Genomic DNA, 26,663 nt, shown 5'->3' on the forward strand with positions numbered 1-26,663 from the left:
TGGACCATAGCAGGATTTTAGCAAATGCGTCAGAAGTCATTTGCGCTATCATTTTTTAACTTTCCTCTTGTGTGCCTAATCAAGCTGGATTTTCTTTTTTGTTTCCTCAATTAATGTGTGTGTTTGGACGGTAGATTATTTGAAATAATTTTTTAATACTGTACTGCAACACTTTTTAATATGATGTGTGTGAGATAAAAAATGATGAAAAATGCGTTGATAATACAAATAAATAAAAATTAACAAATAAACTACAATTTGAACAAACCCATATAATTGTATAATTGTGCATTTTTCCTTAGAGGACACTCTTTGCTCTATTAGATTTTTTACATGTTTTTCTTCACTCCTCGCAATTCCTCTAGAATAGATAAATTAATTATTATTTATAATTGAATATCATATTATACACATGTGGCGTACATCCAATTTATGCTCTTTTATATGTATATATATATGCATATTATATAGCGTGAGTGTGTGGAAAATTTATCCCTTATTAATTCCGCTGTACTGAAAACTTCTGTTGTCTGTGGAAACGATAAGATGCAGTTTTACATTTTTTGTTCCATCTTAAATTGGGGACCCTGTATTGGTAACCTTCCAATGTTGTCCTACAAAATCTTGATTATTAACTGGACCCACCAAAACCCATCAACGGCCGTACGTTGCATCACATGTCGCTAAGTCGCCTGATTGGATCTCCCCAAAAAGAAATATCATCTGATTGGAAGGTGCAACATTGTATAATCCCATCCTATTTCACCTTAACACAGCTCTTACCCAATAACTGGGTATCTTTGGTAACTGGGCCCACTAATCCTTGTTACACGCTCAAGTGTCACGTGTCCAGTTATTAGTCTGCATGAGCGATACGGTTCAGCTCTGATTCACTCAACAAATGAACACAAAAATAAGAAAATCCACCCAAAAAGATTTGTAAGCACTAATTAGCTCCTAGTCAATCCTATCTACGTTGACTGTGTGTATGTGGAATCTAAATACATGCTATATGTGCCATATTTGGAATCCAAATGTAAAATGATATGCCTCGCCTCAAATCCGCAAATTCATAGAATGTTAGTATGCCAAAAGTTAATTTATAGCACAAGTTAGATTGGCAAAAAAAATGAATTGTGGTTGAGTGCATGGTTAGTAAAATATAAAACGGGTGTAAGACAAGGTAATATATGTATGCATGGTATATGATTTTTTTTAAAGGGCGCTGAAAAGTTTAGTATAAAAATGTGTGTTCAACAAAACTAGGTATAAAAATTCATACGTAAATAGTATGAACATATTTGAGAATTACAAAACTAAAAATACTGATAAATTACTATAGTTTTCAAAAACTATACTACTTTTATAGCAATTTCAAATTTATTTTATATATGAGATGTTATATTTATTAAAATTTTAGCACCTAATTACTTAAATATGTATATGTACACCTTATATATATATATCTAGATTTTATTATGATGTATAATCACTCTTATTTGTATGTAACTCAAAAAGTATGTCATTATTCTTGCTCAAATTTTAATTTTTTTAAAAAAATGAAATATAAGCCATGAAGTATAATACTTTAAAAATTTATTTACATATCTTATATGGTTAGTTGAACAGTACAAGGGTCTTTCAGACTATTTTTAAAATGTATGAAATACAATTTTTTTTTTTAAATGTTACTCCCTCCCTCCCAATTTGATAGTCCTGTTTTCCTTTTTCGTCTGTCCCAAATTGTAGTCCACTTTCCAATTGAAGAATGTAGTTGTCTTTTCATTTTTTCTAAAATACCCTTATTCAATGTAAGTTATTATTACTATAAACTACCTTGTTTAATGTAGATTATTAGTATTGAATATAACCTACCCATTTAATGCATTTAGATTTTCCAAAATATATTGATATATGAAAAGTCAACTGTATTTTAGGAAAATAGCAATCTAAATTTATTTTTCCAACAAAATTAACTACTCCCTCCGTCCTACTTTGATAGTCCTGTTTTATTTTTTTGTCTGTCCCAAATTATAGTTCAGTTTCTAATTAAAGAATGTAGTTGTATTTTAATTTTTTTAAAATACCCTTATTCAATGTAAGTTATTGTTACTATAAACTTACCCCATTTAATGAGTGTTGATTCTTGTTTTACCATCAATTCAAGTTCTCATAAAGTCGTATTCTAATTAATATGAGGGTATTTTAGGAAAATAGCTACCTAAATTGATTGTTCCAACAAAGTTAACTATTTTTTCTTAAACTGTGTGAAAAAAATCAGGACTATTAAAGTGGGACAGAGAGAATACTTTTTCTTAAACCGTGTAAAAAAAAATTAGGACTATCAAAAGTCAAAACTAAAACTATCAAACTGGAGTATGTATTAATAACGCGAATGTTTACTAACTAATCTCGAGTGTGCGCGCCCCAACATACAGTCGACATGGTATGATGGTAAATCTGCCTTGACCAAGGATTCCCCAATCATCCAAAAATTTAAGGAAAATTAGGAAAGTCCCTACGAACTAACTCAAAAAGCAAAGCCAAAAAGCCAAATAAAAACACAACTGTAAGCCATTGTTCACTCCCCTCCATTTGCTCTCCACAGTCTCCTCCTCCTTGAGTCTGAAACAGCTGAGTGAGAGAGAGAGAGAGAGAGAGAGAGAGAGAGGTGAGAGAGGGAGATGGCTCCAGCCATTTCTCTAGGCTTATCTCTCTTTATCTTCAAAGTCTGACCTTGACATAGAATGAATGAAAATCTGAATCTGACCATTACCACAGCGCTTCTCCAAAAGAAGATGGCTCATCAGCATCAAAATGAAAAACAGAAGTTTCCATTTTTATTAGATGCTTTGTACTGTGAAGAAGAGCACTGGGAAGGACTCGATAAAGAGGACTGTTTCATCAGTAATGAAGAAGAGAGCCGTATTGACGGTAAACCTCCATTGTTAATGGAGCAAGACTTGTTCTGGGGAGAGGAAGAGTTATGCTCTTTGTTCAACAAAGAACAAGAAAATGACTTGTACAATAGTCTCAAGACAAATCCGTCTCTGGCTGGGGCTAGAACCGACGCAGTTGAATGGATGCTAAAGGTCACTGCTTTTTACTCTTTCTCTGCTCCTACTGCAGTTCTTGCAGTCAACTATTTGGATCGGTTTCTCTTCAGCTTCCAATCCCACAATGAGAAGAAGCTTTGGATGACTCAACTTGCTGCTGTGGCTTGTCTTTCTCTTGCTGCCAAAGTTGAGGAGACTCAAGTGCCCCTCCTTTTGGATTTCCAAGTATGATGGGTACTTAGGAGTATATTAAAAATTGAATCTTTTGTGTACACGTCTGTTTTGTTATCTGTGGAGAGGTAATTAATCTTCGGATTGCTTTGCTTTGATTTGTTTAGGTGGAAGAATCTAAATATGTATTTGAGGCAAAGACAATACAGAGAATGGAGATCCTGGTTCTGTCCACTCTTGAGTGGAAAATGAACCCTGTGACCCCACTTTCATTTCTTGATTTTGTGACAAGAAGACTAGGATTAAAGAACCACATTTATTGGGAATTCCTTAAAAGATGCGAGTTCCTTCTTCTCTTTATCATTTCCGGTAAGCATTTGATGAATCTAAGTACTTCTATATCAGTTAAAATTGATATCTTTAATTATCCTTCTCCTATTCGGCAGCTTAATTATTTCCAATTGTAGATTGCAGATTTATGTCCTATCTTCCTTCTGTGATGGCCACTGCCACAATGCTGCATGTTATCGTCAGCGTAGAGCCCTGTCTTGGAGTAGAATACCAAGACCAACTCTTGGGCATTCTTGGCATCAACAAGGTTTGCTCCTTATCACTGAGTTTTACCTTAAGACCCGTGTTTCCTTGTGTCCATCATTGGCTTCTTGAAATCTTATCCATACTTAGTTTGTAAATAACTTGCTTTGTGTGGTGAAACAGGACAAAGTGGAGGAATGCTATCGGCTAATTTCAGAGGTGGCATCAGCCTATCATTTCCATTCATCCAACAAACGCAAGTTTAGATCATTTCCTGGCAGCCCAAAAGGTGTTATGGACTTGTCATTCAGCTCTGAGAGCTCATCCAATGATTCTTGGTCAGTAGCAGGAGCATCAGTTTCTTCATCACCGGAGCCTTTGACTAAGAAGAGTAGGGCTCAGGCTGGTCAAAAGGAGGACCAGCAACAACAGCATGCACAAGAACAAGAACTTGACCATGCAACCGCATCAGATAGCACCCCCGGATAGTCCGTCGATATTGGTCTCTCTCATTAAAATCTTTCTTTTGGACTAGCTAGTAAATAACTAGTCTACCACTACCTTCATGTTCAATAAATTTTTTCATGTTAAATTGCTCACCATCTCTGCAATTCAATCCCATTTGGGTACTGCTGTATGAACCTGTGGAAGTAGAGATGGTGGGCATTTTATCCGGAAGAATTAGTAAAATATGCTAGGAACTTGAACATATTCTCGAAGAGTACCCAAAAAAAGGACTTAGTTACCGAGTCAAGTCATTTATTTTCCTCTTTATTATCTACCTGTAAAATTCTTTCTTATTGAAATTGGGAAATGGAAAAATCTCACAGCATCGGCTGTGGCATTAATGAGTAGCGGATGTGTCTATGGAAATTCAGTTGAATAATAATAAAAGAGAGAATGTGTTAGCTAATAATTTTAGTTCAACCTGTCATTTTTCTTTGGTGTGGCTGGACATGGAATTTTTGGTACAAAGATTGATCGGGTCTGCTCCGTTTTTCAACAACAAACGAAAGGGACGGGTGTGAGCCAGAAAATATCAAAACGGGTCCGGGGAAGGGGAAATTTTGTTTGCATGTGGATGGACAAACATGTTGTCGGCCATTAGCCATTTTATTTAGGCTATGCTACTTGTTAAGATTAGATTTTCAATTGCTTTAGTTTCATGTTGTTTGACCTCGTTATAAGAGATTTTGGTTCACCTACGATTAAGCGACTCGCGTTTGAATTTGAAGCCAAACGAACGTGACTGAAGTGACTTGAGTGACTAGATTTCGGTCAGCGTTTTGGAAGGATTGGATGGTAAAATAGAATACTTGATTGTGTTTGGATTGCATTTTTTTATTTTTTTATTTTTGTAAAAAATTACTATAGCGATTTGATATATATAAGGTAAAAAGGTGATACGAAAATGTGTTCACGAAAAACGTAGCAATTTTCTTTGAAAAATTGCTGTCCAAACAGGAAACTTTTCACTTGTATAAATGAAAAAAAGAGAGAGAGAGAGTTTTAACAGTATCGTAGCATTTTTTGAAATATTATTTGGAGGAAGGTTCCCTCTTATTTTGTTGATGGAGTATTTTGCATATTTTTTTCTTTCTCATAAGAATGTTTACTTCTAGATCTATATATGTTTCTTCTCTTTTTTTTTTTAATTCAAAATGATATAAGCACTTTTCAAAAAATTTAAGATACTCTTTGAACTTCATCTAATGCAAAAGAAGAAAAGGAGTGTATGAGGTTTTTTTGAGAAGTGTTAATTATGATTTTTCCAAGACAATCTCAATGACTGTTTTTCGAGGGAACTGTTAAAGTCTCATTTAGGGCAACTATTATCTTTGTTGTTCGACTGTAATTTCTTTTTTTTTTTCATCCACATTTTGTACCATTTATTTTTTCTATTATTTGCATGATGTGGTTTGGAAAATAGTACTAGTACTAGTATATCCTTCATACGTCAAAAAAATCTCAAGGACTGGTTTTCAAGGCAGCACCTGTAAAATTTCATGTAGAGTAACTATTTCTTTGCTCACAGCTGTAAAAATCTCAGGTACTACGATATCCTTTATGCGTACTAAAGGTTCGTGTTGAAGCCTCGCAATAAAACATGATTATGGAACTTGATTTTGAGATTTTTTAAATCAAACAAAATTGAGGCTTTAGTACATACGCCCTTCGTTTCAATTTGATAGTCTTCTTTTTTCTTACACCGTTTAAGAAATTTAGTTAACATTATAGAAAAAGTAAATTTAATCTATTATTTTTTTAAAATATCCTCACATTAATATCATGAGTATCAATAATCACTACAATTTTACATTAATTATAACAACAATAATACTGGTATGTTGCACTATTTAAAATATATATTGAAACAATTATTAGTGAAAAAATTGAATATATTAAATAATATAGGCTATATTGGCTGATAACCAAGTTTATTAAATAAGGATATATTAGAGAAGTTAAAAATTAACTATACTATTCAATTGAAATGTGGATTATAATTAGGAACCGATGAAAAAAGAAATGGAAAGAGTAAGAGATATGGAGTAAACCTTTGACAAACAAGCTTTATTTTTTTTTTGAGCTATTATTTTGCAACCCATGGTTATTCATGTACTAGTAGGCAAACACACTTGAAATATATTGAACATGAGTAGCTGTACTTATATTGATTTTCTCTAGCATATCTAATGGGTATAGAATACTATACTTACACTCAATTCAGTGTGTTTGGATTGTAAATTATTTGAGATATTTTTACTGTAGCTCTTTTTGTGATGTGATGTATGTGAGATAAAAAGGTAATTGAGAAGATAAAAATGTATATTGAAAATTATAATGGTGATGTAAGCAAATATATTTGGGCAAATAATCTCCTCCATGATGCATTTTTTAAAATTTTTCAATGTAACTTATATTTTTCGTAAAAAATTGACACCTAAATCCCCCCCCCCAACACTAACCACTGATAATTGCACACCTGTACACAAACCACCCAACTATTATTTATAATAGATAGTAGTATCATAACGTGACTTCAAGCTTGTGAGGGTGACAGCGCCTCTGTTGGAAATCTAAACGTTGCGAATTTTCATACCCAAAAAATAAAAAATAAGGAAAAGAGTTGCAAATTTCAACCCCCATTTTGTAGACATTCGCTTAATTAATGTCGTAAACCTATTCTGCTACCTAAGACAATATTATAGACATTCTTAATATAGTAAAGTTTATTATTGACCCAGTCTTCTATCTACCACTAAAATGTCGGTCAGGCGTAGAAGTTGAGAACGTTTAAGGAACGAAGGCATTATCTTTTTCATAATCTCTCCGAAAAATTTGGCAAATCTCGCATAGATGACCTATTGACAAGGCAGCAGCTTAATCAACTTTTTTAATTTATTATAATCCCTACTAAACTAGCTTTACACTTGCTGTTAGCACACAAGACACTCACAAAAAGCCTTCCATGTGCTTTCTAAACCACTCCAAACTTTACTAAATCCCAATTAATTTGGGCTTCTTTTATCCTTTCTCAAGTCTTTTTATATTGATACTATACTATTCGCGCTCTTTAAGAAGAGTACCGTGAATGCCGGAGTGCGTGAGTGTGTGTGGCCCGTGGGTGTAAAACACCAAAAATACACAGGTCCATTCCTCTTGACTGGTTCATAGAAAATAGAGGGGCTCCTGCGGTCCTGCCTCTGCACAGCAGTATGAACTAAGCGTGCCAATTAATACCATAAAAACTTACCACAATTTTCTTGTCTTCTTTCAAAAACTTTGTGTATATCAATATATTAATGTTACCAAGATATTCTGCAAGCATAAATAACGACGGGAGACAGATAGGTAGAAGCGAGCCCCCACAGGTAGTCAAATTTGTTATGTAATCTGATAGTTATCAGCAGGTCCGGTGATCGATTCTCATCTGTGTATTCTTGAAACAAAAAAGATAAGTAGAAGCGTGCTAGACTAGATGTAAAGAGATATATGTTCTTCAGAAAAAATACAAAAAGTAATTAAAAAATGTAAAGAAGGGAAGTGATATTTGTACATTCAAATTAGCCCCTCGCACCTCATAAAGACATATTATTTAGTGAATTATTTGAAGTGCGAGAGGTTAAAATAGAAATGCAAATATCAATTGCCTGTAATCACAGTAACTTCTGTCCTAAGTCGACTCAAAGTGCATCATAGTGGTTTAAGGGATTACATATGTGTTTCCTTTTTTGTATTATCATTTCTCTTAAATGCCACATTTCCCATCTATTCCTTTCTGCCACTCACACTTCTTGACTTTGTGAGCATAATTTGAGCCAAAAAATATATATAAAACTCGTATATTAAAGAGAACTTTATTAGTATTTTGGTTTCTAAGGAACTTTGGGATCATAGAAATATATTAATGCTCATAATTTAGGACGATGTAAGTAGGAAAAAAAATTTTCATTTTTATTGTCCATCCCGTATGCCCCTTTATTTTCTAAGATCAAAAAAGAGAAAAGAAAATTCCACGTTGTGGGAGTTTGATAAAGTTGAGAACAAGAATGAAGGACTAGTAATGAGGGACAAAGAGGAAAGTGTTGGAATAGAATATTGTAGAGGTTCTAAAAGGAAGAAGAAGAATTAGCAAGTTAAAAGGACATAAAGGTTGCTTAAGGGAGGATTAAAAGACAATTTGGATGCGATTAGATTCAATAAGGATGCAACCAGAAAACAAAAAGGGGGAAAAGGTGAAGTGGGAGAATGTTGAAATTGGGGGACAATATCTTTAGATTTTGTTTGAGATGTCTTTATTGGCTCTTTTGTTCACTGCTTTTGGTAGTTAAGGGAATAGACTTTAGTGTATTTCAACTCACAAAGAAAAAGGAAAAAGATATATATTGCTGTGATCACAAGAGAGAGAATGGGGAGTTGGTTCCAGGTAACATTTCCTCTTCTTTTCTGGGACAGTGCCCGTCCTTTACTCCCCAGGTCCAATCCTCTCGGTCATCCTTTTGACCTTCTGAACATCAATGTCCTAAACACTCTACTGCTAAGTATGGCATTTTTTAAAAAATATTAAAAAACAACTATTTCCCTTAAGGAACATTTTATTGCAAAATTTAGAGCCTTCAATATCAATTTGAACAATCTCTATTCTCAAGAATTTGATAAAAAGAAATTAAGAGAAAGAAAATGGGAAAAAAAAAGACTAAGAGAATCAGAAAAATGTCGAAAAAGAAGATGTGGGAAGGGCTCTTTTTAAAGTGCAAACTGCAAAGAAGATTCTTAACGGCAAAGGTAAAGCTTGATGATAAACTTAATGGCTGAAATCTATAGATAAGACGTACATCACATAATTTTCAATAAAAGACAGGTTCAAGTCAAAAAAAGTAGGCGTATTTCTAGAATTTAAAAAGTTGAAATACGTCCAGAGGAGTAAGTTCTAAGCAAGTGAACATTTAACAGCTATATACGGGGTCTTATAGCGCCTATTTCACTTAATATTTGGGAATCAAAACCGTCGCATAGGTATCTATTTTTCTACTATTTGTTTTGAAGGTATCTCTTAGATATGTAAACTAAACAAAGATTAAAATACGAGTAGTAATATTGTGTTTGGATTGCATTTTCCGTCATTTTTCATGGAAAAATTACTGTAGCGATTTGATATATGTGAGGGAAAAAGGTGATAGGGAAATGTGATCACGGAAAACGACAATATTTTCGGACGGAAATAAGCAATCCAAACAAGGTGGTTGGGCACTTGTGTAGCTATTTTCTGTTGGTTCAGTTACTGCAGAAATAAAAATTACTGCAATATATTTTCTAATCATTTTTTTATCTTATATATATCAAATCATTAGAATATATATATATTTTTTATAAAAATTTTCGAAAACAACCATCCAAATGGGCATTTAGAATATAGATTCAAAAAGAATTACGCTTTTTGCTTCAGGGAAAAAGAAAAAGGATTAGGATCGTTGCTACTTCGTTTCACATCATTTTCCAGCAGAGCTACAATTCAGATCAATAATCAGAGTTATTGATCTGAGTAGTTGGCATTTCGTTTTCTTTTCTTTTCTCCATGTGAATAATTTGTCCGGGGACCGGCCGTCCAAATGGGTCGATTCTAAGAAATGACTAAGACAAAATGTTAATCACTAATGCGAAGCTTCAATTGATATCCTCAGACTGGTTAAAGGAAGAACATCTGTCTAATGCACATGCTTAATAAATGCGACCACCAGTACGACCGGACATAAAACTCCGGAACTAATTCACATTTATTTATACTAGAAAAAAATAATTTTTTACGCTATCATTATATATATATCGATAAAATTAACTGAATATCACAGCACCTGAATTTGAATTTAAATATCAAAATTTGTATATATGACATGCATCTAAATTGATTAATGTATACACTATCAGTGCACAAAAGATTTATCCTAAAAAAATAAAAATAAAAAATTTTACAATACCGTGAAGGCATTATTACTGTTAGTTCAATATATCTATAAAATTGGTTAAATAGCTTTATCTAACAATGTATATTCATATTCAAATAAAGGTACAGTGAACAGAGGGTATTGTAGAATCTCCCAAAGAAATAAACATTTCCATGTCTTTACCCCAAAAAGAAAAAGAAAAAGAAAAGAAAAGCATTTCCATGTTAAGTAGGCTTCTCAAGAATTCCTTGAAGATGTTGGACAACCAACCATTCTCCATTTCTCAAATTTGACGGCCCCATAACTCTATGATCTATCAGCACAAGTCGTTGTTTTTAGGCCTCCTATACTTGAAATTATTCCTGCGATCATACCTAACGTCCGTGCTAAGCCATACCCAAATTTTGCATACAATAATGCCTACATATTTGTAGTAACAATAATAATAATCAATTGAGCTACCTATAGGTGTAGCCAGTCCAGAAAAGAAAGTGAACAAAAAAAAAAATAAAAAAATCACCATTGTTGTGTGAATAGGGCTTAGAAAAGTCAGCCAACCAATAATGTTAAAGACCTACACCAAACCCTAGCCAAGTCTTTCATCTGAACGCTTTTAACAACCAATGAATTTTTAGAATTTGTCCGTTTACGGTGCTTACATATCTGACAGGTGTATAAATCATGTGGATTATTTGCAGCTCTCACTAATAGAAGAAACAAATTATTGTTCATTTGCTAAAATAACCGTTTCAGCAGCATCGTCTGCTATCAAATGGTCTCAGCCAAAAAGAGAGTTAGGGTTAAGAGGTCAAAAATAAGAATTTCTTGCTCCAGCCTCACCAATTCATGGCTGTGGTCCAGAAGATAAATTTATGCTCGTAGCATATGAATCTTCTAATAGAAAATAGAAATGTTTCAGTAATTTATAGGTAGACGTAAAAAATTTGGTGTCATCGCAATCCAAACAAAATGAATGGAAAAATATGAATATCGTATCATCATTTAAGCTGAATGAATATTCATCTGCATGAAGGTAACGGTAGTATGTAGTCTGCAACGAATTTATGTAAGGGGCCATACATATATTGCAAGAATAAGATTTGATTGGAACTAGACTTGGGAGGAAAGGGCAATTTGATCCAGCCACTTGGCCAGGGGATGCACATTCGTTGCGTGATTGGCATAATTGTTAATGCCCGGGGCTTTCTGTATCTATCCTATTTCTTGAGATGTTGTATTATAAAATTCTTTCTTTGTGGTATTATAAAAATCACACATGTTGGGTCAAAAAAAAAAAAAAAAAAGCCAATCTTGACCGTGTTCCTTATTATTTTCTTTAACAAACAGCAATATGCATATACTTTAAGGGGAATGAGCAGGGAACTCAACTGGCTCGTATAAAATGTTAAAAATCTCTGGATAAATCCCCTCAGGAGGAGGAATTGCCAAGCCATTTGACCCTTCACCCATTCCAACGTATCCGGTGCGTTCGTCCCAAAATATTTCTAGATCTATCATACCTAATGCCAGATGGTTGCCAAAAGCACAGACCAGAAAACACAATATGTGTCCCCGCTATGCCCACGTAACTCCAAATACCCGCAAGAGTCATCTAAAATTAAGACTAGTACTTTTTACGTGTGTCAAGTGCCAAATTTGAATTCTTGACTAACCAGCCACGCAAGAAATTTTAAATCCCTCTTGATAACTGATTTGCCTTTAGCATTCTCTTATTGTACTCATCCTCAATGCCCTCTTGACTTGTTCCTCGATTCATTTGAGTTTATATGAAACCAGCAGGCAAATCAAATCTCCACCATTTTTAAAGTGATTTTCTTCTTAGGGAAAAAAAAATAAGGAATTACGAAAAGAAATGTACATATTAAACAAGAAGGCAATCACCAATGTGCACACAGAAGATGAGCATCCAATGGTTTTGGGGTGTCTTTACTTTCTGCAGGCTGTGAGGTGTCACCATCTCAGAGGTAATGCCAAACATAACATTCAAATGGACCGCCAGGTTTAGACAGGCCCCTTGCATTTAAGTTTTGTACTATTCCGGTTTCTAAAATGTGGGTGTAGGCGAATCGTGTGGAAGTAGCAGCATAATGAGAACAATTAGGCCTATCGGTGCTGCCAAACGACGTTAGCCCAAGCGTACACCGGTGGTCCAATCTTCAGCGGTCCAAAAGCCGCGGATTCTCATTAGATCTTGGGGTCTTTCGCTGGGACCGAGCTAATTGGCCTAATATACAAAATTAGTAGATATCATTCTACTTATAAATTTTCTTATTGTCCCTTGTTTTTGTAAGTCGTTTTTGGTATGACGTGTCTAAATCTGGACTTCACTTGAAAAAACCACCGACTAGTAGCTAATTCCTTAACATGTCCGAAGAAAAGGATACGCTCAAACATCTAGCTAGTGATATTTTTGTCTCCTTGAAGTGTACAGACGAAAAAAAGCTAATTATTTGCGCATGTCACGCGATTGCTGAATTACGAAACTGTACCGGAAGGGATTTTGGATGCAAAAAGATGCATTTTATGTTTAGGATTAATTTTTTACGTTAGAAGTTTTAGATGCAAGCCAAAATAAATTTTTTAAATTTAAATAGAACTTGCGTGACATGCATTTAGCTTCACTAGTAAAAGTTTGCACGGTGAGAATTTGAACTTTTCTTTTCTCAAGGCTGAGGGACAGGGTCACAGGGGCAGAGCCAAATGAATATGAAGATGGGCGGCAATTGCCCCTCCCACCCTCAACTTTGAGAAAATTTTGATTTAGGTATAGAATTTTTGAAAATTTTTAAGTTACTTCTTTATTTGCACCCTCTGAAATATTTTATTTTTATCAACTTTGCCACTCAATATTTTTGAAATTCTCTTTCTTATCTATATTGATACTGACTTAGCCACTACTGATGGAGATAAGCTAGATATTATTAAGAAAATCAAGTGTTGATTGTCACTTGTCCATAAAATGGAGTGGAGGGATTTTGTGCCTCGTATGACAAAAGTAGAATTAATATGCAAAATGGAGATGGGGATAGTGGTCCTGAAGGTAGGGTATTAGATGGGCCTCTTGTTGGATTTGCAGCAAGCAGTGAGTTGTTTGTGAAGCAGGGATCAAGTGGGTACCTGCCAACCGCTATCAAAGCTTAGCTTACGGCTTTCAGGCCTTACTTGTCTCTATACAAAGCCAGAGCAAAAGGGACAAAACAATGTTTAATGTTGGGCCATGTCCAGACGTATGAATCATTTTCCCTGATTCAAAGACCAATTCAGCGCCAACCAGCCCTTAGCTGTGGCATGCCGAGGATGCTAAATCTATGTCTTTGGAGGAAATTAAGGCCCGTTTGGCAAATGAATTTTTTAAGTGTTTGTCTAAAATTTTACTGTAACTTACTGTAGAAGTTTTTAAAAAAATTTTTGAAGTGTGTTTTTTTTTTAATATTTTGAAGTGTATAGTTTAAAAATTTTGAGAAATTACTGTAACTAAAGTTTTTAAAAAACTTGTAACAGACAAACTTTGCAAAAAACTTGTCTGCCAAACAAGACCCTTCTGGACCTGAACTTTAGGAGCCACATCCTTCAAAAAAAAAAAAAAAATTTATAGGAGCCGCATTATTGTCCTACTATCCAGTAGTGTCATTCTGTGGTCCTAGACAAAGTACAGGCATTAAAAAAGTTGTTCTAATATCAATTGAGAGTATTTTGGTTAGGAGGTTTTCTTATTACGACCGTTCTAATTCTTCTCTTAGTAGATGAATCATTTGTTGTGGATCTATTTTAGGCTCCGTTTGGATTTGAGAGTTTTTCAAAAATTTGTTTTTCATCTACAATGTTATAGTAAAAATTTTACAAAAACAACTTCAAAAACACCATATCCAAACAAATATTTTAAAAACAACTCCAAATATACAAAAAATATATTAATATATAAATATTATATACAAAAATATATTTTGTTTAATAAATATATATTTTATATAAATATTAATACAAAATATAAATATATATAATTAAATATATTTACATATATTTATAAATATATTTATATTTATTTAAATATATTTACATATATTTATAAAATTTTTATATTTATTTAAATATATAAATATATTTAATTATATATATTTATATAAATAATATATTTATATATATTTTTAAATATTTTTATTTCAAATATTTTTATAATATGTAAATTAATATATATATATTAATATGTATATTTTGATATTTATATTTCAATTATGAATATAAGATATATTTCAATTATAGTAATATTAATATATTTCAATTATGTATATTAATATGTATAATATATATTATATCAATTGAAATAAATATTATATTTTTATATATAAATATTAATATTTTGTTTAAAATATATTTATATATATATGTGTTTATTTAAATATAAATATAAATATAAATATATTTATTTATGTATTTATATAAATATGTAAATATATTTATTTAAACTTTGTTTTATAATATGTATATTTCAATTATGTATATTTTATTATATATATAAATTATATTAATATTAATATGTAATTTAAATTATGCATATTAATATGTATATTATATATATTATATCAATTGAAATAAATATATGTATTTATATATAAATATTAATATTTGTTTAAAATATATTTATATAAATATATAAATATATACATATCAATTTTATTTTATAATATGTATATTAATGTGTATTAATATATATATTTGTATATGTATATTAAATATATAATAATATACATATTAAAAAACAAAATTGAAATAAAAATATTATATATATAAATAAATAACATTAATATATAGGAACATAGCCAGTATATATTTAAAAAGAATCTCAACAAAATTCTAAATTATAAAAATATTCAAAAATATATTTTAAAAATACCTCTAAAAACAATCCAAAAACATCTACAGTAAAAGTTTTTCATATACAAAGCAACAGTAAAGTTTTAAAAAACACCTTCAAAAACAGTTAATCCAAGCGGAGCCTTAGTTCGCTTCACTTGGAAAATTAAACTAATTTTATTGATAATGTCACGTATCAATTTTCTCGTTTGAGATGGCTAGACCTTTACTTTAGGACTTCCTGTCGATCTACTACAGTTTGCTTCACTTATAAAAAATTAAAATAATTGCTAAAAATAAAATTAATGGTCCTGACTCCTGAGCAATGACACTGATTAAGAACTTCCTTATATTTGTATTATCATTGTCCGTTGGCATGAACGCCGCATTATTGGTAAGGCAAATTTCCGAGCATTCTGCCGACTGTTCCTAACCTTCTGAGGCAGCGATATCCAGTATTCTTTCACATCCAGCCGCAGTTTCAACATATAATCTTAAGGGGTTTATTAGTACTTTTTTGAGCAATTATTGGATTGCCATTTTTTTCCAGTTTTGTTTTGAAAATATATTTTTTTTATCCCATATACATCAAATCGCTGCTGAACATTTTTCTATAAAAACTCCAGAAAATAGCAATCCCAACGGGCTCAGTGTTTTAAAAGTTAATAGAACAAGAAAATGTTTTTTTCTTAACCGCATACTGTGGTTTATCTTTTTTCCCGATTGTGATGACTTTTATATGACCAAAATAGGTCAATGATCTAAATGTGATGACCTTATCACCTTTTTATGTTTTTTCAATATTTTTTTAACAAATTCACTCTTGTTGGGCTTTGCCCAAGTATGATACATATTCGGCTATCTATATATAAAAAAAAAAGAGGTAAATACTCAATCTGAATTGGTGCACAATTTCATTGGCTTTGGCCCATAAGATAAGTTTGCTCACTTTTAGCATTAAAATTCATTTGCCTAGGGACAAAGGGAGAAAAGGACCAAAAGGAATCAGTGCGCCACTCATAAAACTAAAACGAACCCGGAAGCCCAGAGAATTATAGTCCCTTTGTGCTCGAATAAGTGGAAACTGGAAAATCTCCCCAGAATAATTTTAGACGCTGGGGAAGAATTGGAATGTGTTACAGCCCCTCTTGGATATCACATCATCTCCAGTTGAAATTCACCAGAAGAAGTTGAAATAACATATATTTTGATCCTTGGATAGCAACAATTACAATCATTTAAAATTTAAATCACTGTCATTATTGAGTGACGTGTGAATCAATGGTTTGATGAAAACTGAGGCGATGATTCCTTAAAAGAATTGAATTTTCAGAATAATTGGAATTTGTCCGATCAGCAAAGTGTCAAAGCGGTTGGGATGTTGAAAGTCCAATTAGTTACCTCAAAACACAAGAGTAAGGCCCAATTCAAACGTATATTCAAAGTTTGAGGCCTTCACATGAAATCAATGGCAAAATTCTCCAATATTGTTCAATTTGTAAGCTTTAGAGTTGCTAATTTGAAGGCATCACAAAATAAAAAGAATATTATGACATACCCTTAATTTTTTTTTAAAAAGCAAATTTCATTAACAAAGCACAACATGATTTGATTCACATCACTGTCCAAATGGTAGGTTAAACATGCACTAGAAATTATAGATATCTACAATTTAATCATATTTATATCAAGATCTGAAAAATATAATAAATTTTATATTCATCTTTTAATAGATAAATTACTGTAACTCCTTTCTCTACATATTGCAATAATCAGGTCTGTTAATTAACAGTTTTAAACTTCAATAATGATGATGAGATTATTGAAATAGATTCAAGATCCAAAAAAAATCAGAGATCTGAAATAAACTTATATCTAACAATAAAATAAGCAAAAAAATACAAAATCTCCATAGGAATCTTTTCGATAATAAAAAATTCTCACTAGGAATCTCTGGGAGAAATAGAAAATTCTCACTATAGGAGAGACTTTATTAGAAAAATAAGACAAACGAAATTCTTACCCATATTTGATACCCACGCCCCCTCACGAAGGAGAGAGATTAAGGTGGTAAGGATACATGAATATCAAATATATGTGTAAATATCATTTCCAAAAAAAAACATATCTTTAGGTGTATATAAGTAGTAAAACTTGGTAAGAACTTTATGCTTCGCAAATTTGAATACGTTAGCATAAAGCAAAATTTAACCCGTCAATACTTTATTTAATGCTATATGAAATTTGGGGGGCGGGGGGTGGTGGGGACAGCACAAATACATGTCAGGTAACAAATTATTCTTCGAATTACTGATAATGGTTGTGCATAAATGTATATATGTTGGTGTAATTGAAAACCGTGCACCACTAATTTATAAAAGCACAACTTGTGACACTTGCAAGTGTGTTTGGATATCAGATTTTTTGGGATAATTATTTTAAAAAATTATTGTGGCACTTTTTGGATGTGATGTGTGTGAAATAAAAATGTGATTGAAAAATGTATTAATGATACAAGCTAATAAAATTTGGTAAATAATCAACTATCCAAACAAATATTTTGTGGATTAAATATGGCTTTATCTAGATTTTTTTTCAAAAATGCTTTTGTTATATATTAAGTACATTTTCTAATTACTTTCACTTTTGTTATTATATCCAAAAAGTACTACAAATTGGCTCTGTTTGGATTATGTGTTTTTGGAGGTGTTTTTCAAAAACTTTATTGTAGATGTGTATATGAAAAACTTTTACTGTAAATTTTTTTGGATTGTTTTTAGAAGTATTTTTAAAATATATTTTTGAATATTTTTATAATTTATAATTTTTTTGGGATATTTTTTTAAAAATTTTACACGACCCATCACTATCCCTTCCCTTTTCCTCCTCCTCTTTCCTTTCTCTTCCTCTCCTCCTCCTCCCTCTTTCCTCTCCCTTCTCCCTTCCTTCCCCCCAACCCCAAACCCCTCTCTCGCTCGCTGGTGGTGGCTGCGACTTTAGCCACCACTCTAACCACGACCGTCTTGGTCGCGGCTTCTGGTCCCGATCAGATTTGATCGTGATTAGGAAGGTTGCTGTCAGTCGAGGGGAAGGAAATTGGGGGGCGGAGAAAGGAAAAGAAGAAGAGAGAAAGGAGGAGAAAAAATGGAGGAGGAGCGGAGAAAGGGAGGAAAGATGGGCGGAGAGAGAGAGGAGAGAGGGCCGTGGGTGTGGGGGTGGTGGCGGTAAGGTGGTGGAGACTGATGGATAGTTGTGTATTTTTTTATATATTTGGAATTGTTTTTAATGTATTGTATGAATATGGTGTTTTTGGAGTTATTTTTTGTTTGTGTATTATTATAGCATTGTAGATGAAAAATTATTTTTTAAAAAAAGTCTAAATCCAAAAAGAGCCATTTTTTTCTGTCAAGAGATAGAAATACACACCCAATTAGATTAGAAACCCAATTAGATTACCAAACAGAGCCATTTGATATTCCAAAAAGTACTACCTTTGCATTTTCAAGTAATTTCAGTGAAACTTTTAGCACGTCATTTAGCTCATCTTTTCGAAAAGGACTGAAAAGTAGGCATTCTTGTGGTGCGTCACATGGGTCACTTTTTTCAAAAGGTCAATATTTACTATTAAGTTTTGGCGCAACGACTTAAATTTCCAGAACGAGAAAAGTGTACGACTTCTGTAAGAAAAGGAAAAAGGTTTGCAACTTGGCAGCTCTAAGCTGGAATCTTCATTGGATTCCACTTCACTGGCACGGCCCTTTAATTACTAAATAAATCGCTGCCGAAAGATGTCGGCTCAATTCCTCGGGTAATCTTTAGCTGTAATAAGAGTGGGACTGGCAGGGAAGCAACCCCCAATAACTAAGAAATAATCTATTGAAGAGGCTCAGATATACATATATGTATATATATATATTTGAAAATGCTTTGTCTTCACCAAAGAGCAAGTTTGAATCGACTTTTAGACAATTCAGAAATCTCATTTTCACTTAATTAATGTATAATGCTCCCACCCCCGCCACCAACCCTGACCCTCCAAGGGAAGGCGGGGGGATTTAAACCAAAAAAAAAAAAAAGATAAATAGGATTAAAATTCGGAGGACGACTAGCCAATGGCGTGCATGGGATGTGATCCGAATCTGGAAAGGTGGGCACATGCAGTCAGGTGTCTCCATCGAAGGGAGGAAAGAGTATCTCTTGAAGATTCCACCCACGCTGCTGTTGTCCACAGTAAGAGCACGCTCCCAACTTTTAGGCTACTCAGCCACCGAGTATTTTGTCCTGGTACGGAATAATTTTGTTTGAGACTCGGACAGGACTCCGATAAAAAACAAAAAGTACTGATTAATGTGTGATCTACGTCATCTTCCATCGCGATACTGCAACTTTCAGAATCTGGCTTTCCGTTCCAAGTTGCTGTAGTAGGCTCTCACTCTCAAGCAAAATGACCGTGCTTCTAGCTGGATTATAGGACGTTTCCCTGCTCTTTCTGGGGCTGCGCTCGGTGTCTTGTTGGCCTCTAAAGAGAGAAATAATCACGAAGCCATTGGTGTGGAACAGGTCAGTCATCATATGCTGTACAGAAGTTTCTACAAGCCTTCCATTTACTTTCATTTTGGCAGATGAAAGTTTGGATGGGCTCAATTCTGGTCGTTACCGCGCCACGGTTAAAACATATGGAATTTGAAGTAGGACTGCTGAACAAAAGTTTCAACGTGCCTTCCATTTACTTTCTTTACCCTTTTTTTTTTTTTTTTACAGATAAAAGTTTGGATGGACTCAACGCTGGTCGTCACCGCACCGTGATTAAAACATGTTCTTGAAAGTTTAGATGAATTTAACTTCAATTACTACCTCGAATTAATCAGAAAAAAATTCCTAGATTATAAGAAGGTAGTCCGTTCTTGCCAAACTCAATCAATTTATATTCGCATCTACTTTCTTTCTTTTTTTTTAGGAGGAAAGATGGGCCAAAAGCAAAAGCAGCAATAAAACAGAATATTAAGTTGCATTTGGTATCTCGGCAAATTTGGGAATATGTAGAAGTTCTTGTTAATTGCAACTACCTACAATGCACAACCATCGTGCGGTACACATTAGCATATCTGAGCTGAAGCTATAGCTACATTATCTTTGGACAAATAACAGTAGCAATTCTCTTTGACGTTGGACCATTAGTTGTTCCAGTCCAAAATGAAGACGCGCATGGCTCCAGTTAGGAGAGCCCCTAATCCGAAACAGGACGTGCACGGAGCCACTCATCTTTTATCTTCCAAGCGCCGAGTCCCAACCCCAACCCCGACCCCGACCCCGGCCGCTCAGTTTTTTATTATTGACTTTTTGTTTTTGAGCTGGAAAGTGTCCCTAGGAGCTAGGAAGGGGCATCAAAGTTTGGAAACTAAAATTCTACATTAACTGGCTGCGACGGATACAATGAACTGCCACCATAAGTAGTCAAAATTTTGCTAGCATGAAATCAAGAACTTGAATATATCCTTCCACGCCAATTTCCATTCCACACATACTATAAAGTACGCTCAATGCCTATCTTTTGTACATTTTTCTGTCCAATCCTGAAATATTTTTACGTCTAATACAGAACGGATATATCTCACCCATTGCTTGACCATTTGAAACACTACAAATTTTCTCAATTTGCTTTGTCCATGCTCATTTTTGGAGGGGCTTTCTCCTAATATAACTTTGTGAAATTCTTTTTTTTTTTCTGAAAAAAATACAATCAATGTATTCCATATAAGCTTCTTTTTCCTTGCGGTTGCTACTGTATGCCATATTTTATTGGGGGGAAAAAGATACTATTTCCACGTTGTCTCAAGAATAGGCCAGAAGCCTATAACAAAGAGTACGCGGAACCCATCAGGGAGGTTAGGGAAGTGCAAATTGCCATACTAGGCCATTAATATATTACTAATTAATTACCCTTAATACATGTATCCTGATTCATTTACGTGGAACTTTAGACTTTTTATTTATCAAAAACATGTCAAGCTTTCTCGAGGCTTAGTCATTAACCCCAGCAAATCCAACCAATCACCCCATCCTTATCAATTCATTAATTAATTAACTAATCTTCCCCACAAGAACGGCAACACAGGAGCATGTCTACCTGGTTAGTCATCTCAGCATCCAGTCATGGGGTGGGGACCTTTTTTCCTCTCTTTGCGAGCCGCCAGCCCTTGATTCCTCAAATCCTGGATTGTTACGAAAATGGTCATTGATTAAAGAATCACTTTTTTTTTTGGGTGAAGCAAAAGAGCCACTTGTTCTTGTTCTTCTTCTTCCTCCTTTTTTTTTTTTTTGAAGCAAAAGAACCACTTGTTTATTCACGTCATCTATGGATGGAGTAGCTCATCTGGGGGTTGTAAATTCCTTTAAAAAAAAATAAAAAAAACCACTTTGTTCATAGAAAAGCTTCACTAATGTCTTTTCTCTTGTTCTTGTACTACTAAATTTGGATTGAGAAGACGTAATTTTATTGCACTGAGATCTACAAGGGAATGGTGCTTTTTAAAAAAAAAAAAAAAAAAAAAACTTTACCTAGTGAGTATTTGTTAGTACACTTAAAAATGTATATATTAATAATTATTACCTTACTTTTATATTAATAAACTTTCTCTATTCAACTATACTTTTTCTAAATTATTAACAACTGAATCCGATATTATCAAGTTTTCAATAGACATTGATTAGAAAGACCTACAAAAATGATTGAATCACGTGTCTGTAAACGCACTCGGTGAATAATTGATGGAGTTCGACACACCTGACACCGCTAAACTTGTGCCATGCACACAACGTTGGATGAACGAATTTATGGTAAATCTAGTACGGCTCATAGATGCTATGATGTTGAAAGGTCTATTGCATAAGGTCCACTTTGATAGAGCAAACAATACAATTTTAGGAAGAAAATATAATAATGTTACTTATCTTAATTTTGTCCTCTCAATATCATACTAAACGTGATTGAATTAGAGCTAGCCTCGTTTTAGCCTCTTGGTTTGAATAATTTCCTAAAAGAAATGCAATTAAATGACAAGAGGCCATCTGGTAGATATGACGAAACTCAAGAGGAAACTTGGTACATTTGGAGCAAAATTTACAAGCCGGAAAAAGAATAGGGATTTGACATTTGTAAGTCACAATGGAGGGTGTTTGGGACGAAGTTTCAAATTTGCTTATTGCAACGCAAATAGAAAATGCTTAGTACTTTTTTAGAGTAATTTTAAGTCACGATTGGATATATATATATATATATGACACATGAACAAATTTTAAATTTCAAATTCAAATTTTTTCACATGCGTCATATATTTAATGGTAATAGTGTACATTTTGATAATATATATAATATTAATAATCCATTCTTTTTTATCTGATGTGGAATCATTTTCCTATGCTTAGTATTGATTGCCTTGCATACTGGACAAGATATTTACCAAGTTAAAAAGGGCAAGATATTACACCAAAGAATCTTAGTAGCCCTCATGCCGTAGTGTCTTAAAAAGCCAAGAGGTGCTGGGCTGTGGTAGACAGTCGTGTGCCAAACAACCTTTTCATTGACTATCATCATTTGATCACCAAGTTAAAAATTTATAACCTGACAACCAAGATTTGTGTCGTTTAGCTCACCGAAAAAAAAAAAATTTGTACCGTGTATTTGAAAGTGATGGACCGAAATCAAATAATGAGTCATAAATCCGCAGGAAATCACAAGAGAATGACTAAGAAGCAAAGTAATTTTTTCCCTCTATCATTCAAACATGGCTGCTGCGGCTACACTGATACACATAAGGGATATATATAACTGATTTAATAATTTAACCAATTCAGATTTAAAATTTTAATTTTTAAACTCCAATTTTATGAAATTTCAGTTTATTAATTAGCTTAATTACTTTACATGGGAAACAAAAAGGGCAAGGAAGAAAAGTTATATTATGGGGAACCTACCTCGAGCTAAGCGAAATGCACGTGTACATATTACCTGCCCCCGGGAGTCGAAGGAGGGCTATTTCGGAATCTCAGTCAATTGGTTCAAAGAATCAAATTCGATTAAGAGTTGGTTCAAAATTCCGGAAACGCCTATAAATTCCAACGGGGACCTCTGCCACCTTTCTGTGTGAGGGCGTGCATTGTTTTCATTCGGCACTCTCCTTCCTTCCTTCCTTCTGAAGCAGTTGCAGTAGAGCAAAACAGAGGGCGGAGGGGATCAAGAGGAGAGAGTGTGAGAGACGCAGAAAATGGGTGGTTGGGCTATAGCGGTGCACGGCGGCGCTGGGGTGGACCCCAACCTCCCACCCCAACGTCAAGAAGAAGCAAAACAGCTCCTCACTCGTTGCCTTAATCTCGGCATCTCTGCTCTTCGCTCCTCCCTCCCCGCCATCGACGTCGTCGAACTCGTTGTATGCACCCCATTCTATTCTCTTCCCATTTTTTTTTCCTTTTTTTAGTTATTTGTTTATTCTTCTTTGCCATATATTTCATGCTCGTTAAACCGATACCGTAAGAAAAACGTATCAATTTCTACGAGAAAGGGATACAAATGCTGTCCAGGATTGTTCAGCTCTAGCAAAACTTCATCATTTTAACAAAATTTTCACTCCTAAATTTTTGTTAAAACATTAATTAATTTCAATAGAGTGTCATTAAGGGGTGGTTTTATTTTTATTTAGCTTTCGTTTTTGGTGGGGAACCACGATTTTAGGCGGTGTTTCTTGACCTTTACTTTTGCCGTAATTTGCATGCGTGCGGTTACACGTACAGGTTAGAGAACTGGAATCGGATCCTTTGTTCAACTCTGGCCGTGGATCTGCACTGACTGAGAATGGAACGGTTGAGATGGAGGCCAGCATCATGGATGGACCGAAAAGACGATGCGGCGCCGTTTCCGGCGTCACCACCGTCAAGAATCCCATTTCTCTCGCTCGCCTTGTCATGGACAAGTCTCCCCATTCCTATCTTGCCTTCTCTGGGGCTGAAGAATTTGCCAAACAACAGGTACGATGACAGAATATACATTCCCTGTAAAATCCTAGTACTTTTAAAAAAGCGGCATTGGTATGGTATGCACTGAAGAAAACTATTAACAAAAAACAATTAACGTTGTTACTTTTTAATCATTTGTCACGTGAGGGTCATGACATGTAGTCCGTTGTCGTTTTCTTGCATCCAACAAACAGTCCCACAAGAAACTCTTTATTTATTTAATTTTGTTGCAGGGAATCTACTTAGATTCTTGGTAGATTCATATGTGGCACGTTAGCAAAGTCAGTTTTTGTTTAGCTGTCTAGTTTAGTGGAAGCCATAGAATATGAAAGTTTTACTAGAATGCTATTTTTTTTTGGCGGGGGTTTGGAATCTACAGTAGATGTAGATCTCGTCTCGTGACTTGTTCTATTTTGTCAGCCTGCTGATTTTTTTTCCCTCCAAATGTGGGTTCATTTCGTCAGGGAGTAGAGATGGTGGACAATGAATATTTCATCACCGAAGACAATGTGGGCATGCTCAAATTAGCCAAAGAAGCTAATTCCATTCTGGTACGTCGCCCCAACAAACAAACAATGTATACAGTTTAATTGTTATTAATTCAAACGATTAGATTCACGGTACTAATAGTACAAGGTTTGGCCTATGATTTGGGACAGTACGATTATAGGATCCCAATTGTTGGACTGGAGTCCTGCGGCGCAGCTGCTGAGAGCCCAATCCTAATGAATGGACTACCGATCAGCGTATACGCGCCGGAGACGGTGGGGTGCGTGGTGGTAGACGGCCAAGGCAGGTGCGCAGCCGCCACCTCAACCGGGGGCCTCATGAACAAGATGACCGGTCGCATTGGTGACTCCCCCTTGATTGGAGCTGGGACCTACGCATGTGACCTATGCGGGGTCTCTTGCACCGGAGAAGGCGAGGCCATCATACGTGGGACCCTCGCTCGTGACGTGGCAGCTCTGATGGAGTACAAGGAGCTCAGCCTCCAAGATGCGGCGGATTATGTGATCAACAAAAGGCTGGACGAAGGGAAGGCTGGTTTGATTGCGGTGTCCAAAACCGGGGAGGTGGCGTGTGGGTTCAATACGAATGGAATGTTTAGGGGGTGTGCTACTGAAGATGGTTTCATGAAAGTTGGTATATGGTAGTAAATATTTTTTTGACAATTTAGAATTTGATGATTGCTGTTGCTTTGGTTGTTCTGAAGCTTTTGTCGTCAGAATAAAAAGATCATGCAATGCAAATTATGGGTGAATAATTTGCAATGACTGTTGATCTTGAGTAGGATTTTAACTATTACAAAATGTGTTATCTGGGCTGATGATCGGTAAGGGTAGTGAATCTTTTATTAATCATTTAAGGCCTCAATCTGTCTCGTTTTTTGCGTTACAATCAGTTGCTTCAACGCCACCAGTTGAACATTGATATTGACAATCATCTGTCAGACACTGATATAAAGTCATGGAGCAGATGGTGAAATTTGAGAACGAGTTCTGAAGCCCCACACAGATTGTGACATTTTAAGTTCTGCATCAAGGCCTGAATTTTTTGCACAACAACAGTTCTCACTGTCACTGCTTTTTTCTACCGTCAAGGAAAGGAAGCATCCTTGAGCAGTCTGTCTGACGAGCGTGAGCTTTGAGCTTAGAGCCAGGAGGATCAGATTTTTGTGAAAAAGAAGTCACAACCCCCTTTTCATTTCGCTGAAAAACTAGCAGTTATTAGAGGTGAACATAGCCTGATACAAGGGCTTTCGGTTGTGTTGGCAAGCCAATTTGCGCGCTCATATCTATCTTGGCAATCTCCCATACTGATAATTGCATTTCACTTATTCTTCTCATTGTTGGTGCCTTCGGTTTTGCCCAAAATGTTTTCCTTGGCTTATCATCGGTGCCGGCACATGGAAATTTGTTTAGGCATGGAAATATGGAAACTGAAACAAAAGTCATTGCATACCTTTGAAGAATCCATGCGTCAGGCTTTTGATTCAAGAGTGGTTGCAAAGTCTTGGTTCGATTAATGAAGAATCCCAAAACCTATTATTGACTCTTGAGTTATATATAACGTGATTAAATGAATCTAATGCGCTAAATTGCAATCATTATCATGATTGATCAGACAAACAGAAAACCTGGGGTGGGCAAGACTTTCTACTGATGCCGCCACGTAATGCAGCGGTGGCTTAGCGTAGTTGGTTGGCAGACAGAAAAACACCAAGGTCTTGACACGTAACTGAATGGTGGGCATTCTCATCTTTTAAATCGTCCACGGCTGCAAGAACAGGAACACGCATGTATGATGTAATATAACATGGCATTATTATTATAGGAGCAATAAAGAAAGGAATAAGGAAATTGCAAGCGGCGGCGGCGGAGGACAATGCATCTCATTGTTCTTTTTCTTTTTTAATTTCAAGTTTTGCTTAACTTGCTATTTCTACAAATATTTGGGTCATTGCAAACTTAAAAACTTTCATTATATAAATTAACTTCTGCCCCCTGAACGTTATTTATTGTTTGCTTTTTACCGTAAGATGCTGTAAGAGTGGCCAAACTTGTAATTTGCATCA

General features: G+C 34.5%; 2 protein-coding genes across 2 annotated transcripts; both read left to right on the forward strand.

The window, feature by feature from the left end:
* The first annotated feature begins 2,565 nt into the window (after positions 1 to 2,565).
* LOC113713563 (cyclin-D3-1) lies at positions 2,566 to 4,615 on the forward strand. The gene is made up of 4 exons (XM_027237316.2): positions 2,566 to 3,281; positions 3,395 to 3,596; positions 3,695 to 3,825; positions 3,945 to 4,615. The coding sequence occupies exons 1-4, from the start codon at positions 2,748 to 2,750 to the stop codon at positions 4,248 to 4,250; spliced, it is 1,173 nt and encodes a 390-aa protein (XP_027093117.1). The 5' UTR covers positions 2,566 to 2,747; the 3' UTR covers positions 4,251 to 4,615.
* Positions 4,616 to 23,204: 18,589 nt separating this feature from the next.
* On the forward strand, positions 23,205 to 25,462 carry LOC113713330 (probable isoaspartyl peptidase/L-asparaginase 2). Its single transcript, XM_027237031.2, has 4 exons — positions 23,205 to 23,505; positions 23,867 to 24,100; positions 24,553 to 24,639; positions 24,748 to 25,462. Exons 1-4 carry the CDS (start codon positions 23,344 to 23,346, stop codon positions 25,240 to 25,242), a joined length of 978 nt encoding a protein of 325 aa, XP_027092832.1. The 5' UTR covers positions 23,205 to 23,343; the 3' UTR covers positions 25,243 to 25,462.
* Positions 25,463 to 26,663: the final 1,201 nt, after the last annotated feature.

This window comes from Coffea arabica, chromosome 10c, assembly GCF_036785885.1.
Source record: "Coffea arabica cultivar ET-39 chromosome 10c, Coffea Arabica ET-39 HiFi, whole genome shotgun sequence".
Lineage (NCBI taxonomy): Eukaryota > Viridiplantae > Streptophyta > Magnoliopsida > Gentianales > Rubiaceae > Coffea > Coffea arabica.

Excerpts from the sequence above, each read along its gene's own strand:
- LOC113713563 (XM_027237316.2), top strand. The coding sequence starts at position 2,748 with ATGAATGAAAATCTGAATCTGACCATTACCACAGCGCTTCTCCAAAAG. Across the intron at positions 3,597-3,694 it reads TCTTCTCTTTATCATTTCCG|ATTGCAGATTTATGTCCTAT; the intron begins GTAAGCATTTGA and ends TTCCAATTGTAG. Across the intron at positions 3,826-3,944 it reads GCATTCTTGGCATCAACAAG|GACAAAGTGGAGGAATGCTA; the intron begins GTTTGCTCCTTA and ends GTGGTGAAACAG.
- LOC113713330 (XM_027237031.2), top strand. The coding sequence starts at position 23,344 with ATGGGTGGTTGGGCTATAGCGGTGCACGGCGGCGCTGGGGTGGACCCC. Across the intron at positions 23,506-23,866 it reads TCGACGTCGTCGAACTCGTT|GTTAGAGAACTGGAATCGGA; the intron begins GTATGCACCCCA and ends TTACACGTACAG. Across the intron at positions 24,101-24,552 it reads AAGAATTTGCCAAACAACAG|GGAGTAGAGATGGTGGACAA; the intron begins GTACGATGACAG and ends TCATTTCGTCAG.